General features: G+C 39.0%; 2 protein-coding genes across 2 annotated transcripts in view; one reads left to right on the top strand and one right to left on the bottom strand.

Annotated features, from left to right (window-relative positions):
- The window catches only part of LOC130453528 (zinc finger protein 260-like), a 498,148-nt gene that overhangs the window by 324,710 nt on the left and 152,344 nt on the right, over positions 1 to 21,094 (bottom strand). The gene's annotated exons all lie outside the window — the stretch shown is intronic.
- Positions 1 to 21,094, top strand: part of LOC130456864 (zinc finger protein 480-like) — a 60,863-nt gene that overhangs the window by 24,890 nt on the left and 14,879 nt on the right. The window contains exon 7 of the mRNA XM_056814464.1: positions 6,185 to 6,277. Within this exon, the coding sequence (XP_056670442.1) occupies positions 6,185 to 6,277 (93 nt within the window). The remainder of the gene's footprint in view (positions 1 to 6,184; positions 6,278 to 21,094) is intronic.

The following is a 21,094-nucleotide window of genomic DNA, read 5'->3' as shown; positions in this document are numbered from 1 at the left end:
CTTGGTAGATGGGTACAATGAGCAATAATTGGACCCCCACCCTATTTGAGTAGCCCTCTACCCCTCCTAAATCCATGATTTTACTACTAGTCTAATTGCTCATCAGTATAATCCAGTTTAAAGACATTCCATAAGGGGACTGATTATTTCTTGTGTATTAAAATATATTATTGTACATTGAGTCAGTTAAGGATAATCAACTAATCCCAATAGGTAACACAATTCAGAATAACTAAGTGGGCAAAGAAGACTCCCAGACCTCCAGCCTGGATGGTCTTAGTACTGTAGGATAGAAATCTTCTAATGGGTTGGAAGGTCTCTGCAAAATGTAAAATGTCTCCTAGTTAGGAGTCTATTGCCCAACATTTGGGTGGGATTCTGCCTGCTCTGTACTTACATTTGTAAGCCCATTACTCAACAATAGAGGTGGAAATCTACTAGCCCTTTACTTTGTGAACCCTAAAGTGACTGTGGGACCCTCAAGGAGATCCTGTACTTTGTATTGTCCCATCTGAACTGTCTTATGAGACTTCAGGATTAGAAAACTTGTCTCTGAACATGAGGCAGTATCAGATAGTGGCCAGGTCCCTTTAATAAATAGTAATTGGCTCAGAGCTCTGCCTCAGTGACCTTATTTATAGTTTAGATCATTTCTGGAGTTACATTATGGTTACCCCTGATAGGATGATGAGCTGTGGACCTTCCCTAGATGCTCCATCCCACTCCTCATGGTACTATTCCCCCTTTAAAAAATAGGAAGCTAGTACCTGGATGAATTTTCGCCATTGGCTCACCCACCAAGAAAGACTTGGGTTAGTGGGTCTCTACTGTTCCTACCCAAATTCTCCAAGCTTAAGATGTCTTCCCAAGGCTACAGATTGGTGAGTTTACCTGAAATTACTCCCCCACAACACCCCACAAATTTAAAGGGGTAAAAGAAGGTCCCAATTGTATTAAAAGTGACTATTTCCCCCATATGTTAGTATATATAATTTGAACTTGTGAACCTTAAAATTTCTTAGACTTATGAAAGTTGGAAATTTCACCATTGGAAAATTTCATACTTGGAAAAAATTTCCTACTGATAGTAAGATCTCTATTGGAATGTGAACGCCCTTGGCACGGGAGGATCTTTCTCCTCCCTACTTAAGATTACTTTAGGACAGAAACCTTTTGCTGAACAATGGAAAGTGCTTTGACCTATGCTTAAGCATAGAACAGGAAGTTCTTTGAGTCATGATTGATTTTAGAATTTATACAATAGTGATACTTGGAATGACAGAACCTTCCAATCTCTACCCTACTCAGGGTAACAGGATTTAAGAAGGGCTGCAGCAAAGGATCAAGATTTAATTATTTGATAATATGACCTTCAACAGACATGTGCAAAGCCACAGACCTCTGGGCGGTCCTGGGTTAAGCTAGAGCCACCATTGGCACAGGGAAGACATGGACAGTGATTGGTAGATGTGAGAACTGAGGGGAGGGAACTTGTATGGTTTCCTTAAAGATAGAGGGGTCTGAGGACTGTGGAGGTTGGAGAGGTTTTGCTCTGAGAGGTTGTGCTCTGAGAAGCTTACTCTGAAGGAAGCTGGAGGTGGAGGCCCCTGAGACTGTTTCTCCATTTTGATCACGTGAGTGATAGGGACTGATCTTTTTTCTTTACCTCAGCTATCTAAGGGCTTGGGCCTTTTGGCCCAGCCTAAACTGAGGGGGTATTTAAGCCCTATTCCTTTCTCTCCCCTTTCTCTTTCTCTCTCCCTCTCTCTCTCTCTCTCTCTCTCTCTCTCTCTCTCTCTCTCTCTCTCTCTCTCTCTCAATACCTTTCTTCCTCCTGTTTGTAATTAAAAACTCCATAAAAGGTTGACTGCTGACTTGAGTTTTCATTTAGGAATTACATAGCTGAATTCCTTGGCTACCTTAATATATATCAGTTTTTTCAAGTGACTTCCTTGTCACAATCTAATTATGGGTCTTATAGATGAGAGTTTGAATAAAAGAAAAAAAAAACTCTTCTCGTTTTCCATTTCTTTCATATTACCTTTTCATGTTTCTCTTGCTCTTTGTGTTTTGTTGTCAAACTTTTCACTGAGTTCTGGTCTTTTCTTTACAAATATTTCTAAATCTTCTATTGTGTAGAATGCCTGTACTATCCTTTGGAAGTATCAAGTCAGTTTTGATAGGTAGCTGATTCTTGGTTGAAGACCCAGTTCTCTTGCCTTTCTGAATATCGTCTTCCAGGCTTTGGAATTTTGTAGCGTAGCCGCTGCTAGGCCTTGTGTGATCTTCATTGGAGCTCCTCTCTACCTGAATTTTTTTTTCTAACTTCTTGTAAGATTTTCTCCTTAGATTGGAAGCTCTTGAATTTGTCGATTACATTCCTGGGGGTTTCTTTTGTGGATTTAGTATAGAGGGGGTGTTCTATGAACTCTTTCGATTTATATTTTGCCCCCTTGTTTGAGAACATCAGGGGAATTCTCTTCGATGATTTCTTGTAGTATGGCATCAAGGGTTTTGTTAATCTCTGGTTTTTCAGGTAAAGCAGTGATTTTCAAATTGTCTCTCCTTCCTCTGTTTTCCTGGTCTGTCACCTGGTCAGTGAGATATTTTATGCTTTCTTCTAGTTCATTAATTTTTTTGACTTTGCTTTATTAATTCTTGCTGTTTTGATGTTACTTAATTCTGGTATTTACGGACTGGTTTTCTTTTTCAGTGTGGTCTGCTCTTCTTTTTAAGGCTTCCAACTGTACTTTAACATTGTACCAGAAACATTAGCAATAGTAATTAGAGAAGAAAAAGAAATTGAAGGCATTAAAACAGGCCAAGTCATTCCTCTTTGTGGATGATATGATGGTGTACTTAAAGAGTCCAAGAGAATCAATAAAAAAGAAGCTAGTCAAAATAATTAACAACTTTAGCAAAGTTGCAGGATACAAAATAAAGCCACATAAGTCATCAGTATTTCTACATATTTCCAACATATATCAACAGCAAGAATTAGAAAGAGAAATCCCATTGAAAATCACTGTAGACAAAATAAAATACTTGGGCATCTATCTCCCGAGACAAACACGGGAACTATATGAACATAACTACAAAACACTCCACACAACTAAAAGTAGACCCGAGGAATTGGAAAAACATTAACTGCTCATGGGTAGGATGAGCCAATATAATAAAAATGACCATCCTACTCAAACTTATCTATCTATTAATGCCATACCCATTGAACTTCCAAAAAATTTTTTTACTGATTTAGAAAAAACCATAACGAAATTCATTTGGAAGAACAAAGGATCAAGGATATCCAGGAAAATAATGAAAAAAAAATACAAAGGAACGCGGCCTTTCAGTCCCAGGTCTCAAACTATATTATAAAGCAGTAGTTATCAAAACAATTTGGTACTGGCTAAGAGACAGAAAGGAGGATCAATGGAATAGACTTGGGGTAAGTGACCTCAGCAAGACAGTCTATGACAAACCCCAAAGACCCCAGCTTCTAGGACAAAATTCCACAATTTGACGAAAACTGGAAGGCAGTATGGTAGAGAGTAGGTTTGAATCAACACCTCTCACCCTACACCAAGAAAAACTCAGAATGGCAGAATGAGTTGAATATAAAGAAGGAAACTATAAGTAAATTAGGTGAACACAGAATAGAATACATGTCAGACCTTTGGGAAGGGAACGACTTTAAAAATAAGCAAGACATAGAAAGAGTCACGAAATATGAAATGAATAATTTTGATTACATCAAATTCAAAAGTTTTTCTACAAAAAACCCAATGAAACTAAAATTAAGAGGAAAGGAACAAATTGGAAAACAATCTTCATAACAAAACCTCTGACAAAGGTCTAATCCCCCAAATTTATGAAGAGCTAAATCAATTGTACAAAAAATCAAGCCATTCTCCAATTGATTAATGGACAAGCTACATGAATAGACAGTTTTCAGCCAAAGAAATCAAAACAATAAGCACATGAAAAAGTGTTCTAAATCTCTCTCATAATCAGAGAGATGCAAATCAAAACAACTTTGAGGTATTTCCTCACACCTAGTAGATTGGCTAACATGACAGCAAAGGAAAGTAATGAATGTTGGAGGGGATGTGGCAAAATAGGGACACTAATTCATTGATTGTGGAGTTGTGAATTGATCCAACCATTCTGGAGGGCAATTTGGAACTATGCCCAAAGGGCAATAAAAGACTGTCTGCACTTTGATCTGTAATGGTAGAAATTTTAGGCTTCTGGGAGAGGTTATGAGCACTGTAATTGGTTAAAATTGTGCTACAGGATTTTTTTAATATTGAACAATGGCCGCCAAGGAATTTACTTATGAAATTCCTAAAATGAAACACTCAAGTCAGAATGAAGTTTATGGAGGTTTAATCACACTGGGAGTAGGGAAAGGAGAGGGAGAGAAGGAGAGAAGAGAAAAGGGAAAGAGGCTACTCAACCTCTGACCAAGGCAGAGGGAGTTTAGGCCCAAAGGGCCAAGGTGGAAAGAATCAGTCCTTAACTCACGTGAGTGATCTGAAGGAAAGCTGTCTGCGGGCGTCCTCCCTGTCCAAGCTCCTCACACCAACTCCCGTCTCGCTCTCTCCACAGGAAGTGAGCGAATTCCAGAGGCTGTTCCCTACCTCACTTCCTGTGTCTCACAAATGCCAATGGTTGTCTCTAGCTTGGCTTAGGACAGCCCAGGTGGGCAGTTAGTTATTTCTGATTTGTCATTGACTAGCACATGCCCATGTAGTGTGGGTGTGCACAATTTTTGGGTGCTAGACCAAGATGGAGACTTTTAAAATTCACAGATCCAGCCATAGCACTGCTGGTTTTGTACCCCAAAGAGATAATAAGGAAAAAGACTTGTACAAGAATATTCATAGCTGTGCCCTTTGTGGTGGCAAAAAACTGGAAAATGAGGGGATGCCCTTCAATTGGGGAATGGCTGAACAAATTGTGGTATGTGTTGGTGATGAAATACTATTGTGCTGAAAGGAATAATAAACTGGAGGAATTCCATAGAGAATGGAATGAGTTCCAGGAATTCATGCAGAGTGAGAGGAGCAGAGCCAGGAGAACATTGTACACAGAGGTACACGGCAGTATAATTGAAAGTAATGGACTTCTCCATTAGTCTCATTGCAATGTCCCTGAACAACCTGCAGGGATAAGGAGAAAAAAACACTACCCTCAAGCAGAAGACAAATGGTGGGTGTAAAAACACCAAGGAAAGGCCACAGCTTGACTAAAGGGGTGGAGGGGATATGATGGGGAAACAACCCTAACCAAACACCCTAATGCAAAAGAGAATAACATGGAAATGAGTGTGAATCGAGGACACATATGACACCCAGAGGAATCGTGCATTGCCAATGGGAAGTGTGCTGGGAGGGGAGGAGGAAAAGAAAAATGATCTTCATTTCTAATGAATAATGTTTGAAATGACCAAATAAAATAAGGTTTAAATTTTAAAAGAAAAAGAAAGTGTAGCCAGGGCTTGACTGGGCACATTTGGTCTGAGAGATTTTCCCTCTCATTTTGGTTGAAGCAAGAGAACTGAGTGTGGAACCTGGGGCTCAGAGTGCTAAGGAGAAATTAAATGGAAAGAAAGAAAAGATCTTTCTAAACCTGCCTTTGAAATGCACAGAAATCCAGAACCAGAAGGCATTGCTGACCAGCAGGATAGCCTTTAATGGTACATGTGGATTTATTGTTTTAGTTTGTATTTATTTTCTTTGGAATTTTTTAATTGTCGGAAAATGTGCATTGCCCAGATTATGACAGACCTTTGGATGGCTAGCCTTTATGTATGTGGAATTTTGACCCATCTTGGCTTGGATTACAACGTAGAGTCCCTCTTTGTTTCCTTACCTGCCTGATTTTCCATTTCTTCTTGACTGATCATTTGTAGCCTGCAGACTGAGAATTCTGTTACTCTGCATATGATGCCAGATTTTTTAACATACTGACTGATTTTACCAAATGTTTTTACCTTCCTCTTTTTCATTAAAAAATTTTTTTTATGAGGAATTATTGTCCGATAGGGAGAAAAGGTTGGAATATTATGAGAAACTGAGGTGTTCTGAGAACAGAAGAAATGCATAAAAATTTTATTTTAAAACTTTTGAATTCTCAGATAGCTCTTTGAATTCAGCTCTTCATTCTCTCCATGTTGCAGGGATTCCCATTTCCAAACTAGATTTGCTCTTCCTGTTGAAGAGAGAAGATGTACAGAATCAAGAGGGAGAAGCTGGGACAGGCACTGGTATAGGTGAGTCGTTGAAAAGCAGTTGCTCCATGAGCATTAAATTTTCTACCCCTCCTTGTAGTTTAATGGTCTTGATGGGATCAATCCTGGGTCTAGGCAATCAGTCAGTAGCATTGATTAAGCACTTCCTATAGTCTGATCCTGAGGATAGAAGTGTGGTGGGGATCCAAGGCCCCTCAATAACCTACTTCATAGAAAGAGAAGGGAAGGGGCAGGCCATGCTGTCAGGAAGCTCAGAATCTAGATAAAAAATATAGAAATGGTTTGAGAAGCAGCAGCAGGTTATGAACCACACTCTTAGCTGATCTTGGGAGAAGACAGTGTTTTGGAATGAAAATCCATTTAGTTCAACAGGAAATAAGGGAATGGACACATGATGACATTAACAGATTAAGAAAGAGTAGAATTAGGGAGTGAATGGCCAAAATAAGAATAATAATGAAAAAACTAATAGCTGTCCTTTACTCAGCACCTACTCTGTGTCAGGCATTTTCTAAATCTTATTTGATCATCATATAAACCTGAGGAGTTCGGGGTTATTATGATGTTCATTTTACAGATGAAGAAGCTGAAGCTGACTCGTCCAGGGTCACAGTACTAGCCAGGTTCTGTGGTGGAATTAGAATTCAGGTCTTCCTGACCTTGCTTGGTGTTCTGCCCACTGAACCACTATCTGTATTCTCATTTTTAAGTAGATAACTGAGCGTGCTGATATATAGATGAGAGAAAAAATAGGAGGTGAATTGTTGAAGTTCTTTTACTGAGGGATGGAAATTCTTTCTTTGTTTTTAGCTCCCCAACCAATCAACAAAATGAATTGATTGTTAATATATTTAAAGGTGCATTTTTCTATTGGCTCATTACAAGTAATGTATTGAATGATAAATTTACATGAAGGTTACTTGTATATTATATTTTTCCTTTTTTAAAAGTGTTAATAAATAAACATCTAGGTGGCTCAGTGGATCAAGAGGCAGACCTAGAGATAGGTGGTTCTGTGTTAATATCTGATGTTCGACCCTTCTTATCGGTGTGACCCTGGACAATTCATTTAACCCCAATTGCCTGGCCCTTAATGCTCTTCTGTCTTGGAACTGATACTTAATATTGATTTTAAGTCAGAAGCTAAAGGGTTTTAAAAAAATGTTTAGATCTAAAACAAACTTTGTAAGTATAAAATTTCTTCAAACATAACCTTCTCCTTTCTTCCACTGGTAAGTGGGTATTCTCTCATTGGAACTCTAGTGAATGACCAAACAGGGTTGCGCCCATTAGTACCTTTGAGAAGCTTGTAGACAGAAGAATAAAACCATGATCAGAGGATGAGTTCTGATCAGAAAACCAGCTTAGCATTGCAATTAGGGGCAATTCAAGGTCTTTTTTGGGAGAACAGTGGCGGTGGTCCATAATGGTCTCATATTGGCCTCACTGTGCATGGCTAGCCATCAGGGTTTTCAAAGAGACTACTACAAGAATGCAAATCCATGGAACATCTTGGTCTAGTGAGTTCAGCTTTCATGAGTTGTTATTCTAAGATATCCCAGATATGAAAAAGCTAATCTAATGTAGTGGTAGTCAGCCAGTGAAAGCCTGTGGCGTTTTGCATTTGTTATAGTAAAATTAGGACTCTGGTCCTCATAATTTAATAAAGTTTGTTAGGATTACTTGGATAGGTAAAAGATGAGAAATATGTAGAAAGATAGAATAAAATAGTCTAATCTAGCCCTCATGTGGATGCTTCTAGTGTGATATCCAGTAGCATCTTCCTTAGCTAGACACCAGAGACAGTGAAAAACAGCACTTCCTTATTCACCCCTCTTATCTTCTCTTTTTTACATCTGGTTCAAATGTAGAGTCATGTCTGGATTAAGTTCAGAGTCATGTAGCCTACATTAGGTGATGTTACCTAGGTGACCAGCCTAGGTGTCATAAATGACGTAGCTCCAGGAATACAAGTGTGACAGATAAAAAGAGTGGTTGCCTTAAACTGTGACCGCGAAAATAGTTTCAAGACAGTGTCTTGAGTTAAATCAAAATTAAGGTGGTCGCCGTGGGAATATTCCCAAATATTAATTATACCGATGTCAGCTGGGTTTTGTAGAGATATTAATGAATACAAATTAAGGAATTAATGAAAGGGAGAGAGAGAGTAAGAGGCAATAATGAGAAAAGGGCTAGGCCAGCCCAGGCCTAAGCCTTAAGAGAGAGATCAGTCAGTCTTTTATCCACTCACCACAAGATTTGTCCCATGCAAGATTCTAGTGTTCAGAGAGACCCACCAGTTTAGTTCCTGAGCTCCACTTCAGCTTCCAAGGCTGAATTCCCCTTCAGAGGCCTTCTGATTCTCCTTTTAAAGAGAATTATCTCCTATGTCACCTCCCCTAAATTATCACCTCTACCAATCACAGACGTTTTCACAGGACTGACCATTCTTAATTCACACCTTTTTTAGTTCTCAACTTCTCTGGGTAGACTAAAACTTCTGAGTAATTTCACACCTCTTTGCCCCTTGCAAGTCTACAAGTTGCCTGACCTCTTACAGGTACTTAGCACCTTTTTGTATTAGATCTAAAAATAGACTTAAGGCTTTTGCTTCACTGTAAGTATGAGTTAAGTACTTTTTTCATTGTTCAGTAAAGAGTTTACAACTTTATCTTCCCCTAAAGTATGCTTAAGTAGGGGTGGAGTAGAGTTCTCACATTCCTGACTAAGTCCCTTCACTGTTTAAAATGGGGAATGGTCTTAACCAAGTGTTCTGAAGTAGGGTCTGAGAATTTTTTTCTTTTTTCTTTTTTTTTTTAATATATTTTCTTTGATATTTCCAAGCATTATTCATTATAGACATAGATCATTTTCTTTTCCTCCCCCCCACCCCCCATAACCGACGCGTAGGTCCACTGGGCATTACATGTTTTCTTGATTTGAACCCATTGCTTTATTGATAATATTTGCATTAGAGTGTTCATTTAGAGTCTCTCCTCTGTCATATCCCCTCAACCGCTGTATTCAGACAGTTGCTTTTCCTCGGTGTTTCCACTCCCATAGTTTATCCTTTGCTTATGAATAGTGTTTTTTTCTCCTAGATCCCTGCAAATTGTTCAGGGACATTACACCGCCATTAATGGGGAAGTCCATTACGTTCGATTATACCACAGTGTATTAGTCTCTGTGTACAATGTTGTCCTGGTTCTCCTCCTCTCGCTCTGCATCACTTCCTGGAGGTTGTTCCAGTCTCCATGGAACTCCTCCACTTTATTATTCCTTTTAGCACAATAGTATTCCATCACCAACATATACCTCAATTTGCTCAGCCATTCCCCAATTGATGGGCATCCCCTCGTTTTCCAGTTTTGGGCCACCACAAAGAGCGCAGCTATGAATATTTTTGTACAAGTCTTTTTGTCCATTATCTCTTTGGGGTACAGACCCAGCAGTGCTATGGCTGGATCAAAGGGTAGATATTCTTTTGTCGCCCTTTGGGCATAGTTCCAAATTGCTTTCCAGAATGGTTGGATCAATTCACAACTCCACCAGCAATGAATTAATGTCCCTACTTTGCCACATCCCCTCCAGCATTCATTACTTTCCTTTGCTGTTATGTTAGCCAATCTGCTAGGTGTGAGGTGATACCTCAGAGTTGTTTTGATTTGCATCTCTCTGATTATAAGAGATTTAGAACACTTCTTCATGTGCTTGTTAATAGTTTTGATTTCTTCATCTGAGAACTGCCTATCCATGTCCCTTGCCCATTTATCAATTGGAGAATGGCTTGATTTTTTGTACAATTGATTTAGCTCTTTATAAATATGAGTAATTAAACCTTTGTCAGAGGTTTCTATGAAGATTTTTTCCCAATTTGTTTCCCTTCTGATTTTAGTTACATTGGTTTTGTTTGTACAAAAGCTTTTTAGTTTGATGTAGTCAAAATTATTATTTTGCATTTTGTGATTCTTTCTATGTCTTGCTTGGTTTTAAAGCCTTTCCCCTCCCAAAGGTCTGACACGTATAATATTCTGTGTTTACCCAATTTACTTATGGTTTCCTTCTTTATATTTAAGTCACTCACACATTTTGAATTTATCTTGGTGTAGGGTGTGAGGTGTTGATCTATTCCCAGTCTCTCCCACACTGTCTTCCAATTTTCCCAGCAGTTTTTATCGAATAGTGGATTTTTGTCCCAAAAGCTGGGATCTTTGGGTTTATCGTATACTGTCTTGCTGAGGTCGCTTTCCCCCAGTCTATTCCACTGATCTTCCTTTCTGTTTCTTAGCCAGTACCAAATTGTTTTGATGACTGCTGCTTTGTAATATAGTTTAAGGTCAGGGACTGCAAGGCCCCCATCATATGTGTTTTTTTTTTCATTATTTCCCTGGATATCCTTGATCTTTTGTTCTTCCAAATGAACTTTGTTATGGTTTTTTCTAAATCAGTGAAGAAGTATTTTGGTAGTTCAATGGGTATGGCACTAAATAGATAAATAAGTTTGGGCAGGATGCTCATTTTTATTATATTGGCTCGTCCTATCCATAAGCAGTTAATGTTTTTCCATTTGCTCAAGTCTAGTTTTAGTTGTGTGGCGAGTGTTTTGTAGCTGTGTTCATATAGTTCCTGTGTTTGTCTTGGGAGGTAGATTCCTAGGTATTTTATTTTGTCTAAGGTGATTTTGAATGGGATTTCTCTTTCTAGTTCTTGCTGCTGAGCTGTGTTGGAGATATATAGAAAAGCTGATGATTTATGTGGGTTTATTTTGTATCCTGCAACTTTGCTAAAGTTGTTGATTATTTCAATTAGCTTTTTGGTTGAATCTCTAGGATTCTTTAAGTAGACCATCATGTCATCTGCAAAGAGTGATAACTTGGTCTCCTCCTTGCCTATTTTGATGCCTTCAATTTCTTTTTCTTCTCTAATTGCTACTGCTAGTGTTTCTAGTACAATGTCAAATAGTAGAGGTGATAATGGGCATCCTTGTTTCACTCCTGATCTTATTGGGAATGCATCTAGTTTATCCCCATTGCAGATGATATTAGCTGATGGTTTTAGATATATACTGTTTATTATTTTTAGGAATGACCTTTCTATTCCTATGCTTTCTAGTGTTTTTAATAGGAATGGGTGTTGTATTTTATCAAATGCTTTTTCTGCGTCTATTGAAATAATCATGTGGTTCTTGCTGGTTTGCTTATTGATGTAGTCAATTATGTGGATGGTTTTCCTAATGTTGAACCAGCCCTGCATCCCTGGTATAAATCCTACTTGATCATGGTGAATGATCCTTCTGATTACTTGCTGGAGTCTTTTTGCTAGTATCCTATTTAAGATTTTTGCATCTATATTCATTAGGGAGATTGGTGTATAGTTTTCTTTATCTGTTTTTGACCTGCCTGGTTTTGGAATCAGTACCATGTTTGTGTCGTAAAAGGAGTTTGGTAGAACTCCCTCTTTGCTTATTATGTCAAATAGTTTGTATAGTATTGGGATTAACTGTTTTCTGAATGTTTGATAAAATTCACTGGTGAATCCCTCAGGCCCTGGGGATTTTTTCTTAGGAAGTTCTTTGATGGCTTGTTGGATTTCATTTTCTGATATGGGATTATTTAAGAATTCAATTTCCTCTTCTGTTAATCTGGGCAGTTTTTATTTTTGTATATATTCATCCATTTCTCCTAAGTTGGTGTATTTATTGCCATATAATTAGGCAAAGTAGTTTCTAATGATTGCCTTAATTTCCTCTTCATCGGAGGTGCTGTCCCCCTTTTCATCTTTAATGCTGTTAATTTGCTTTTCTTCCTTCCTTTTTTAAATTAGATTGACCAGTACTTTGTCTATTTTGTTTGTTTTTTCAAAGTACCAGCTTCTTGTCTTATTTATTAAATCAATAGTTCTATCACTTTCGATTTTATTAATTTCTCCCTTAATTTTTAGGATTTCTAGTTTGGTTTTCTGCTGGGGGGTTTTAATTTGATCGTTTTCGAGTTTTTTCATTTGCATTTCCAATTGATTGATCTCTGCTCTCCCTTGTTTGTTAATATAAGCATTTAGGGATATGAATTTACCTCTGATTACTGCTTTGGCTGCATCCCATAAGGTTTGAAAGGATGTCTCGCTATTGTCATTTTCCTCGATGAAATTATTAATTTTTTCTATGATTTCTTCTTTAACTAAACAGTTTTGGAGTATCATATTGTTTAATTTCCAATTGGTTTTAGATTTGGTTTTCCATGTACCATTACTAATCATTATTTTTATTGCCTTGTGATCTGAGAAGGCTGCATTCATTATTTCTGCTTTTCTGCATTTGTGTGCTATGTTTCTGTGACCTAATGTATGGTCAATTTTTGTGAATGTGCCATGTGGTGCTGAGAAGAAGGTGTATTCCTTTTTATCCCTATTTATTTTTCTCCATATGTCTATTAATTCTAATTTTTCTAAGATTTCATTTCACTTGTTTTACCTCTTTCTTATTTATTTTTTGATTTGATTTATCTAAATTTGATAATGGTTGGTTTAAGTCTCCCACTAATATGGTTTTACTGTCTATTTCTTCCTTCAATTCTCCTAGTATCTCCATTAGAAATTTGGGTGCTATATATTATTTGGTGCATACATGTTGATTAATGATATTTCCTCATTGTCTAAAGTCCCTTTTCACAAAATATAATTACCTTCCCTATCCCTTTTGATCAGGTCTATTTTTGCTTTGGCTTTATCAGATATCATGATTACCACTCCTGCCTGCTTTCTATCAGTTGAGGCCCAGAAGGTCTTACTCCATCCTTTAATTTTGACCTTGTGGGTGTCAACCCGCCTCATGTGTGTTTCTTGAAGACAACATATGGTAGGGTTTTGGATTCTAATCCATTCTGGTATTCGTCTACGTTTTATGGGTGAGTTCATCCCATTCACGTTCAAAGTTATGATTGTCATTTGTGGACTCCCTGGCATTTTGATAGCCTTCCCTAATTCTAACCTTTTCTTCTTCAGCTCTACCTTTTAGTCCAGTGATTTACTTTGAATCAGTCCCCCTTGTCCCCTCCCTTGATGTTTCCCTTTTTAGTCCCTCCCTTTTGGTTCCCTCCCCCTCCCCCCTCTCTTTCCCTCCCTTTTTGTTCTCCCTCTCCTCCTCTCCCCCTTGGTTTTCCCTTCTGCCTACCCTTGTTGGGTAAGATAGAATTCAAGATCCCAATGGATCTGGATGTTTTTCCCTCTCAGAGTTGATTTCCCTGAGATTAAGGTTTAAGTAAAAAAAACCCTCTCTTTCTCTCCTTTTTATAGGAGTTTTCTTCCCCTCCCCTTCCCATGTGAATCTTTGTGTGAGAATGATTATTCTATTTGGTCTTTCTTTACCCCCTATTTATACATTACATTTTCCCCACATGTTAGTATACATAGGTTGATATAAATGTAGTCCTTATAGAAGAGAGTTTGAGTAAAAGAAGAAGATAACATTTTTCCCCTTTCCTTAATATTTACCTTTTCAGGTATTCCTTGCTCTTTGATTTTCGGTATCAAACTTTCCACAGAGCTCTGGTCTTTTCTTTGCAAAAAGTTGGAAGTCTTCTATTTTGTTGAATGCCCATACTTTCCCTTGGAAGTATATAGTCAGTTTTGCTGGGTAGCTGATTCTTGGTTGAAGACCCAGCTCTCTTGCCTTTCTGAAGATCATGTTCCATGCCTTAAGATCATTCAGAGTAGAACTTGCAAGGTCTTTTGTGACCCTGATTGGCATTCCTTTATATCTAAATTGTCTTTTTCTGGCTTCCTGTAGGATTTTTTCTTTTGTTTGATAGCTTTGGAATTTGGCAATTACATTCCTGGGAGTTGTCTTTTGGGGGTTTAGTGTCGAAGGTGTTCTGTGAGCTCTGTCAGTGGCTGTATTGCTCCCTTGTTCTAGAATCTCTGGGCAATTTTCTTTGATTATATCTTGTATCACGATGTCGAGTTTGGTGTTTATTTCTGGCTTTTCTGGGAGTCCAATTATTCTTAAATTATCTCTTCTCCCTCTATTTTCCAGATCTGTCACCTTGTCGGTGAGATATTTTATGTTCTCTTCTAATTTCTTAGTATTTTGGCTTTGCTCTTTTACACTATCGTTGTCTTCCAGCTGCCTGATTCTGGCCTTTAAAGCCTGGTTTTCCTTTTCAGTTTCATCACACCGGTTTTGTAGATGCGTGAATTTCTTTTGCATTATTTCCCACTTTTCCTCCCAGAAGGCTTCCATCTTTTTGGTCATTTCTGATTCAAATTCTTCATGTGTTTGTGGAGAGTTTCCATTTCCTTTGGAAGGTTTAGGAGCATTTTCTTGTGCATCGTATTCTATCTCCTCTGTATTTTGTATTTTGATTCCATAGAATGTGTCCAAAGTCGCCCCTTTCTTCTTATTTTTCTTGGGATTTTGGGTCTTCTGTGCTTCTGTGGAGTTTGCCATCTCTGAATGGGGAGGATTAGCTTGTCTTATCTCTGTCTGGTGTTCAGAGGCTTTAGTCCTGGGCAGATTGTCGGTTCTATGAGCTCTCCCTGGGTTGCCTTAAGGCAATGACTTTCACTGGAACTGGAATGGAAGGGTCGGACCAGGGGGCCACACTCTCCCCCGGTTCTCTCTGCTTCCCTGTTGCTAAGGTGCCCGCTCGACTGGACTGGGTTGGGTTGCTTTCCGGAAGTTGCCTTCAGAATAGCTGGCCGTGAGGCTGTTTTGTTGGCCCTGAGGGTTGCTGTTGATTCAGAGGACCCTGCTCTCTGCAGTGGAAGGAGCTGTGGCTTCCCGGAGCTCTGAGGGCAGTGACTTTCACTGAGACTTGGATATCAGGATCCAGCCTGTGAGGCTGTCTTGCCTGCCCTGAGGGTTGCTGTTGTTTCAGAGGACCCTGCTCTCTGCAGAGGACGGAGCTGCGGCTTCCTGGAGCTCAGAGGGCAGTGACTTTCACTGAGACTTGGATAGCAGGATCCAGCCCGTGAGGCTGTCTTGCCCGCCCTGAGGGTTGCTGTTGTTTCAGACGACCCTGCTCTCTGCGGGGGGGGGGGGGGGTGCTCCGAGCGCAGTGACTTTCACTGGGACTCGGAGAGAAGGCCCTGAGAGTTGTTGTTGTTTCAGACAACCCTGCTCTCTGAGCCGGGCGGGGCTGCGGCTTCCCGGAGCCTTGGACTCTGAGCTCCTACCCCTTAGGTCCGAGTGATCTCGGGTTCTGGCTTTTGAGGGGGGCCGTACCTTCTGATCCAGGTCCAGGTCCAGGAGGAGGATTCCCATGGTCTATGCTGTTGATCGTCTTGAATTTCGGCGCCTTAGGAGCTTATAGTTTGAGATCGGTCGGGAAGGGTTTTCCGGAGATCTGAACTTTATCTTTCTCTAAGCCGCCATCTTGACCGGAAGTCAGCCAGGTCTGAGAATTTTTAAGATTAACACAAGAATGAAGGCAGGACAGCATCCCATGTAAGACCCTAGGAGAGGGGTATCAATTCTCTTCACATAATTCACCCTTTGATTCTTTGGGAGACCAGCATGGTAAATCTTCATTGGGTTCTTTAGGAGATTAACATGTCAGGTCTCCCCAATGAATCATTCCACATGTGTACTAGAGATATCTAAAATAGTGTATCTTACAAAGAGGGAATTACAACAATTTGTGGGATCGAAGGGAAAGAAGGAAAAAGAGAAAACAAAAAATGATTGATAGACACATTGACAAAAAGCCGATTAGAGGGCACTTCTCTTTGGCATAAGAATTTACATTCAGAATAAATGATAGGTTCACCCCATTCAGTTCAGTTTATTATAACCCAGACTTCATTTTGGATCTCTTGATGTAGTATGTGATTTCTGTAGGCATCCTTATGACATCTTTTCCAGAAGATTCACTTTCTTGATTCAAGGTGTTGGTGATCTTCTTTTCCTAAAAATAGCTTTAAAAGATCTTGAACATTGGGTTTTAGCATAATTATGCAATCTCCCCCTTAGGAAGGTGTTGACCAACACCAGAATCACCATGGGATACATAGCTGAGCTATGAGGTATATGACGCAATTCCTAAAACAAAACAAAACAACCTCAAAACTCCAAAACCAAAAGAAGAATAAAAAAAACTAGATAAAAATACATATCAAAATACTATGTTTATAAAATTATGAGCAAAAATGAACCATAACAAGTCCTTGAATCGCTAGCAAATCCTGCAAACGTGCAGGATAACTGTAGCAATATTGTACTTACCCACAGGCATCAGGGACTAAAGAAAATTGCCATACTATAAAAGAGATAAGGGGAGAAAGTGTGAGGTAAAAAGGAAGTACTATTCCCTGGTCTGATTTTAACTTTAATCTTAGGGAGAGGGGAGCCAGAATGAAAGCCAAAAGAAGATTGTAAGTGTTAAAAACTGTAAAGGCTAGAACTGTAAAGGTTTTGGCCAAAATTGCAAAGGATAGTTTTTAGTGTTTTGTCTTAAAATCTAAAACAAATGGTCTCCAAGAGAAATTCCCAAATATGAAATACCCAAGTTAGCTGGAATTTATGGAGAGTTTAATTAATAAAAAATGAAGGAATTAAGGGAAAGAGAGAGAAAGAGACAGAGAGAGAGAGAGAAAAAAAATTAGTTTCCATTACTCCAGCTCAGGCTGAGCCAAGGAGTAGAAAAAGAGCCTAGGCCTGAGCCTAATGGAGAGTGAGTCAGTCTTTATCACTCACTACAAGATCTTCTCCAAGCTGGGTACTTCTACTCTGAACTGAAATTACACTCCAAACTGAATTCAATTACAAACTCAAATCAAATTTCTTCCTGACTTCTTACCCTTTCCTTTTAATGAAATTTTCTCTTATGTCACCTCCCCTAAATTTTTACATCTACCAATCACAGTAGATGCTTTTCCCTAGGAATACCCATTCTTAGTTTTCACTTTCTTTAGTTTTCACCTTCTCTGGTTAGATTAAATCTTCTGAGTACTGCAAACCTCTTTGTTAAGCTTGCCTTTTGTAAGTTGCTTGACCTTTTAGGTACTAATTTAACCTTTACAGGTACTTAACACCCGTTTGTATTAGATCTAAAAATAGACCTAGCTTAAGGTTCTAGCTTTAATATAAGGTATGAGTTGGAGACTTTCATTGTTCAATCAGGAGTTTACAACTTTATCTTCCTATCAGGCACTGTCTGAGTAGGGTGGAATAATTTTAAAAGTTCCCAATACATTCCTGATCAAGGATCTCCATTTTTATAATAAGGGAATAGCTTAACCAAATCTTTTAAAGTAGAGTCTGAGTAAATTTAAGATTCACAAGATATTTGTAGAAGACTGGCACAAGGAAGTCCTGTGTCTGAATTTGCCATACATCTGCTTCCTCCATACCCAAAACAAGTCCTCTGTCTTGGCATAGATCCTTACAATCCCACAGGGTTTGTTGGTCTCCTTGACCTTGTGCTTCTTTGCACTGTACAGTAGATCCTTAGTAATCCCTTCTTCTGTAATCAGATACAAATATTAATTAAAGTCCTATAATAACACTCAATGGCAAGTTTCATAGTCTAAATCTTTTGGGTATACATTAGTATTAGGGCTAATAGGTATTGCAAAGTTATCTTTCAAAATCAAAAACATTAATACTGATTCCATATTCTCAAGTAAAAAAATAATTAAAAAAATCAAATTTCCCATTGGTAATATAGAGAAAAGTAATTCAAAAAATAACTAGAAACTCATCTTGCACATGCCATGTGACAACGGGTTAGCCAAACAGAGGCATAATACAAGGATTCCTCCCTCAAAAGTGAGCTCAATTTCTTCTCTAACTTGGTGTGTGTACATAATTTTTTCACAAGGTAAAACTTAGTGAGGTAAAGAGTAGTATAACAGCTAATACAAATTCTAAAAAGTACCACAATTCCCCAAATTATGAGTCCATTTGATTATAGTAGCAAATAAAGCAGTACCCTGCAGCCATGAGTCTCTACAGCAGCTTGTGAGACATTTAAAATCCTTTCAAGCTCATGGATGTTTGTCACAATTTCTTCAAATCTGTTTACAGAAGAACAACAAAATTGATTAATAAAGGCACATGTACCTCCTGATGCAATTGTAACCATGTCAAGGGCCAGCTGATGTTGTAGAACTGTTTGCTAAGGAGTCAGTCTCTTCTTGTAGGAAAGAGATGGCCTCCGCAGTTTGAGAGATGGCTTGAGCTGTGTCTTGAGCCAATCTTTCAACCTCCACTGAGATGTTTCTAAAAGAATCTATTATTGCCATCATTCCAAAGATTGGCAGGAGTGGGCAGAAAAACCTCTGTACTCTTGAGGAGGATGCTGCTGAATTTGACCTTGGCCTCTTGGGTCTAGAATGCCACCAAGACCCCAGATTTCTGGCCATGGACTTGTCTACCTGGCCAATATAGTGATTGTGCACTGATACAGGTGGAATAACATAAGCCCAACCACAGGTACCCTACCACCCCGGGGGAAGAGTAGAATAAGCTGAAGAATTACAAACCTAAAACTGTCTGGGGCTCACCAAACCCCATGGGAAATCCACCGGGATGAGACCATAACAGTCATAAAAGACATGTACTTATGTGTCCCGTCCATCGCATTTCTAAGCTTTGCTCTAGCACACATGAATGTGGAGGTAGGAATGGAATGGTGAGGTTGCACTTCACTTTGTCACCTATATACTTACTGGTATGTAACGGGCCCATGTCTCTTGTCACAGTAGGCAAATGATCAGTCTGAGGATATGGTGGTCCTAGATATCTAAAAAACACTTCTGAAGACCGATTCAAATCAACTGATATTTTCAGTTCCTTAAATTCATCAAAGGTTACTGATACAGGTTGTAACCTTTTTGAACGAGTCCATCCATCATCATCTATGTAACAGGTAAAAAAGCTAAAAGGAGCAAAAGGCTATTTAAGCAATATGTGACCTTCCTATCATGCAAGCTGTGGTCACGTCTCATTTCTGTGGACTGGAATTGTTGCCCATGACAAAACAGAGTTCTGATGGATCCAGTGGCAGATCCAGCATCCATAGGGACCAATGGCTTTGCCATGAAAAGAGTTTGTCCAACTTGTCTATAGAATTTTTTAGTGGCTTTTTAAAAATATTTTTTATTTAAATTTATTTATTTAAATATTTTTAAAAATATTTTTTATAATATCCCTAGTTTAATCATAGGAAGAGCATACAAATAAGGACAATGTAAAAACACATAGGTATTAACCAAAACATATTAACTGAAGGTAACATTAGATTAATATGTAAATTTAAAAGGAAAATTAAAGCTAAAGAAAAAGCACTATATGTGACAGGATGTCACTCAGTTTCAGTGGAGAGTACCCGTTTTACATGCAAGGAATGTATCCAAGAGTCCTTTTCTCTGATTTAGGTAGCTGTTGCAGTGGTTAACAGTACTTTATTTGCACCTTGTCTTCTGGGTGTAGATCTGTATTTAAGATTGTGTTACACTGTGGAGAGTGGAACAGTGAGGTCTGAACAGGCTCCAAATTCACCTCCAGACTCCCTGAGGTCCCTTCCCCTCCCGAGTACCATCATACATCTTGATTCCTTTGGCCATGCCTCTGGCCATCACTTTGGTCATTCTGACCATTTCTCTGTGGTGCTCCGCAATGATTCTTTGCAAAATGAATCCTTATGAGTCTGGCATCTATCCCTCTGGAGACATCCATGCCAAGATACCTAGAACCTAGTTCAGTTGTCATAGAACTGAGATGGTCTCTTATTCTCTCCCTATCTGAGGTCATCGAATTTAGTCCAATCACTTGGCCTGTCAGAGCAAGCTTTCGTTCCCTTTAATAATGCATTTCTAGTCTCACATAGATGGATGTAATCTTTGGTTGAATTACAATTCCATTTCAGGTTTTCTAGGGGCCAACATACTGCATCATCACTTTGAGACCCGTTCTAATCAAAGATAGTAGGGGAAAAAGAAAGATGGAAAAATAAGAGTGAGAAATATAAAGGTATTTTCCTTATTGCTTCATTTAGCTGGCTATTCTATGGCCTCCTAGTGGGCCCCTAGCCACCCTCACAGGCAGGTCTGGTTAGTGACAAACATGGAGGAGAAAAGGCCAAAATTCACCCATACCTCACTTCATCAAATTTATCCTCCTATTCATTCTCCACTAACTCTCACGTGTGACATCTCCAGAGCTAGTCATGCATTCTAATTTGACCTTGGCTCCCACTGGGGCTGTGCAGGGGAAGATTGCCCATCCCCCTTCTCTCTTGATATTCTTGTCTCCATTGCTGCCTTTTTCCGTCTGCCATTCTATCCTCATCAGCTAATCTACCCCATGATTTCCCTCACATGGTCCTTGCTTCCAGGTCCCATGTGAGGTACATGTAGTGGAAAAGGGGAAGGACATATTTCCTTTTCACAGTCTCCTCTTTGATTCTTGGGAGACCAGCATGCTAAATCTCCTCACTTGGGTGTTCAAGGAGATGTAACATGACACGTCTCCCCCCAATGAATCGTTCTGCATATGGAGCCTAAACATTTAAAGATTCTCTTCCTAGAGGTAGCTCCAGGAATGCAGGGTCTTGGGCAGGACCCTAGGAGAGAGCTTTAATGATCTTCACACACCTAAATGTTCAACCTTCCCAGAAGTTTGGAAAGAATTTGATGTGCACTTGGGTAACAGAAAGGACATGGTGCCCATAGTCAGAAGCAGTCAGGGATTAATCTAATCACTGCATGAACCCCAAAAGCATTATATCCTCCACCATAATGCTTAGAATCACCGCAGAAAGAAATTTATTAAAGTTGAAAGAAGCACATGGTTATCCCAGAGGAAAAATAGCTTCCCAACAAAACTAGCCAACTCTTTAC

This window comes from Monodelphis domestica, chromosome 2 (assembly GCF_027887165.1).
Source record: "Monodelphis domestica isolate mMonDom1 chromosome 2, mMonDom1.pri, whole genome shotgun sequence".
Lineage (NCBI taxonomy): Eukaryota > Metazoa > Chordata > Mammalia > Didelphimorphia > Didelphidae > Monodelphis > Monodelphis domestica.
Note: the sequence above shows the minus strand (reverse complement) of the source record. Positions and strands in the feature narration are given on the sequence as shown.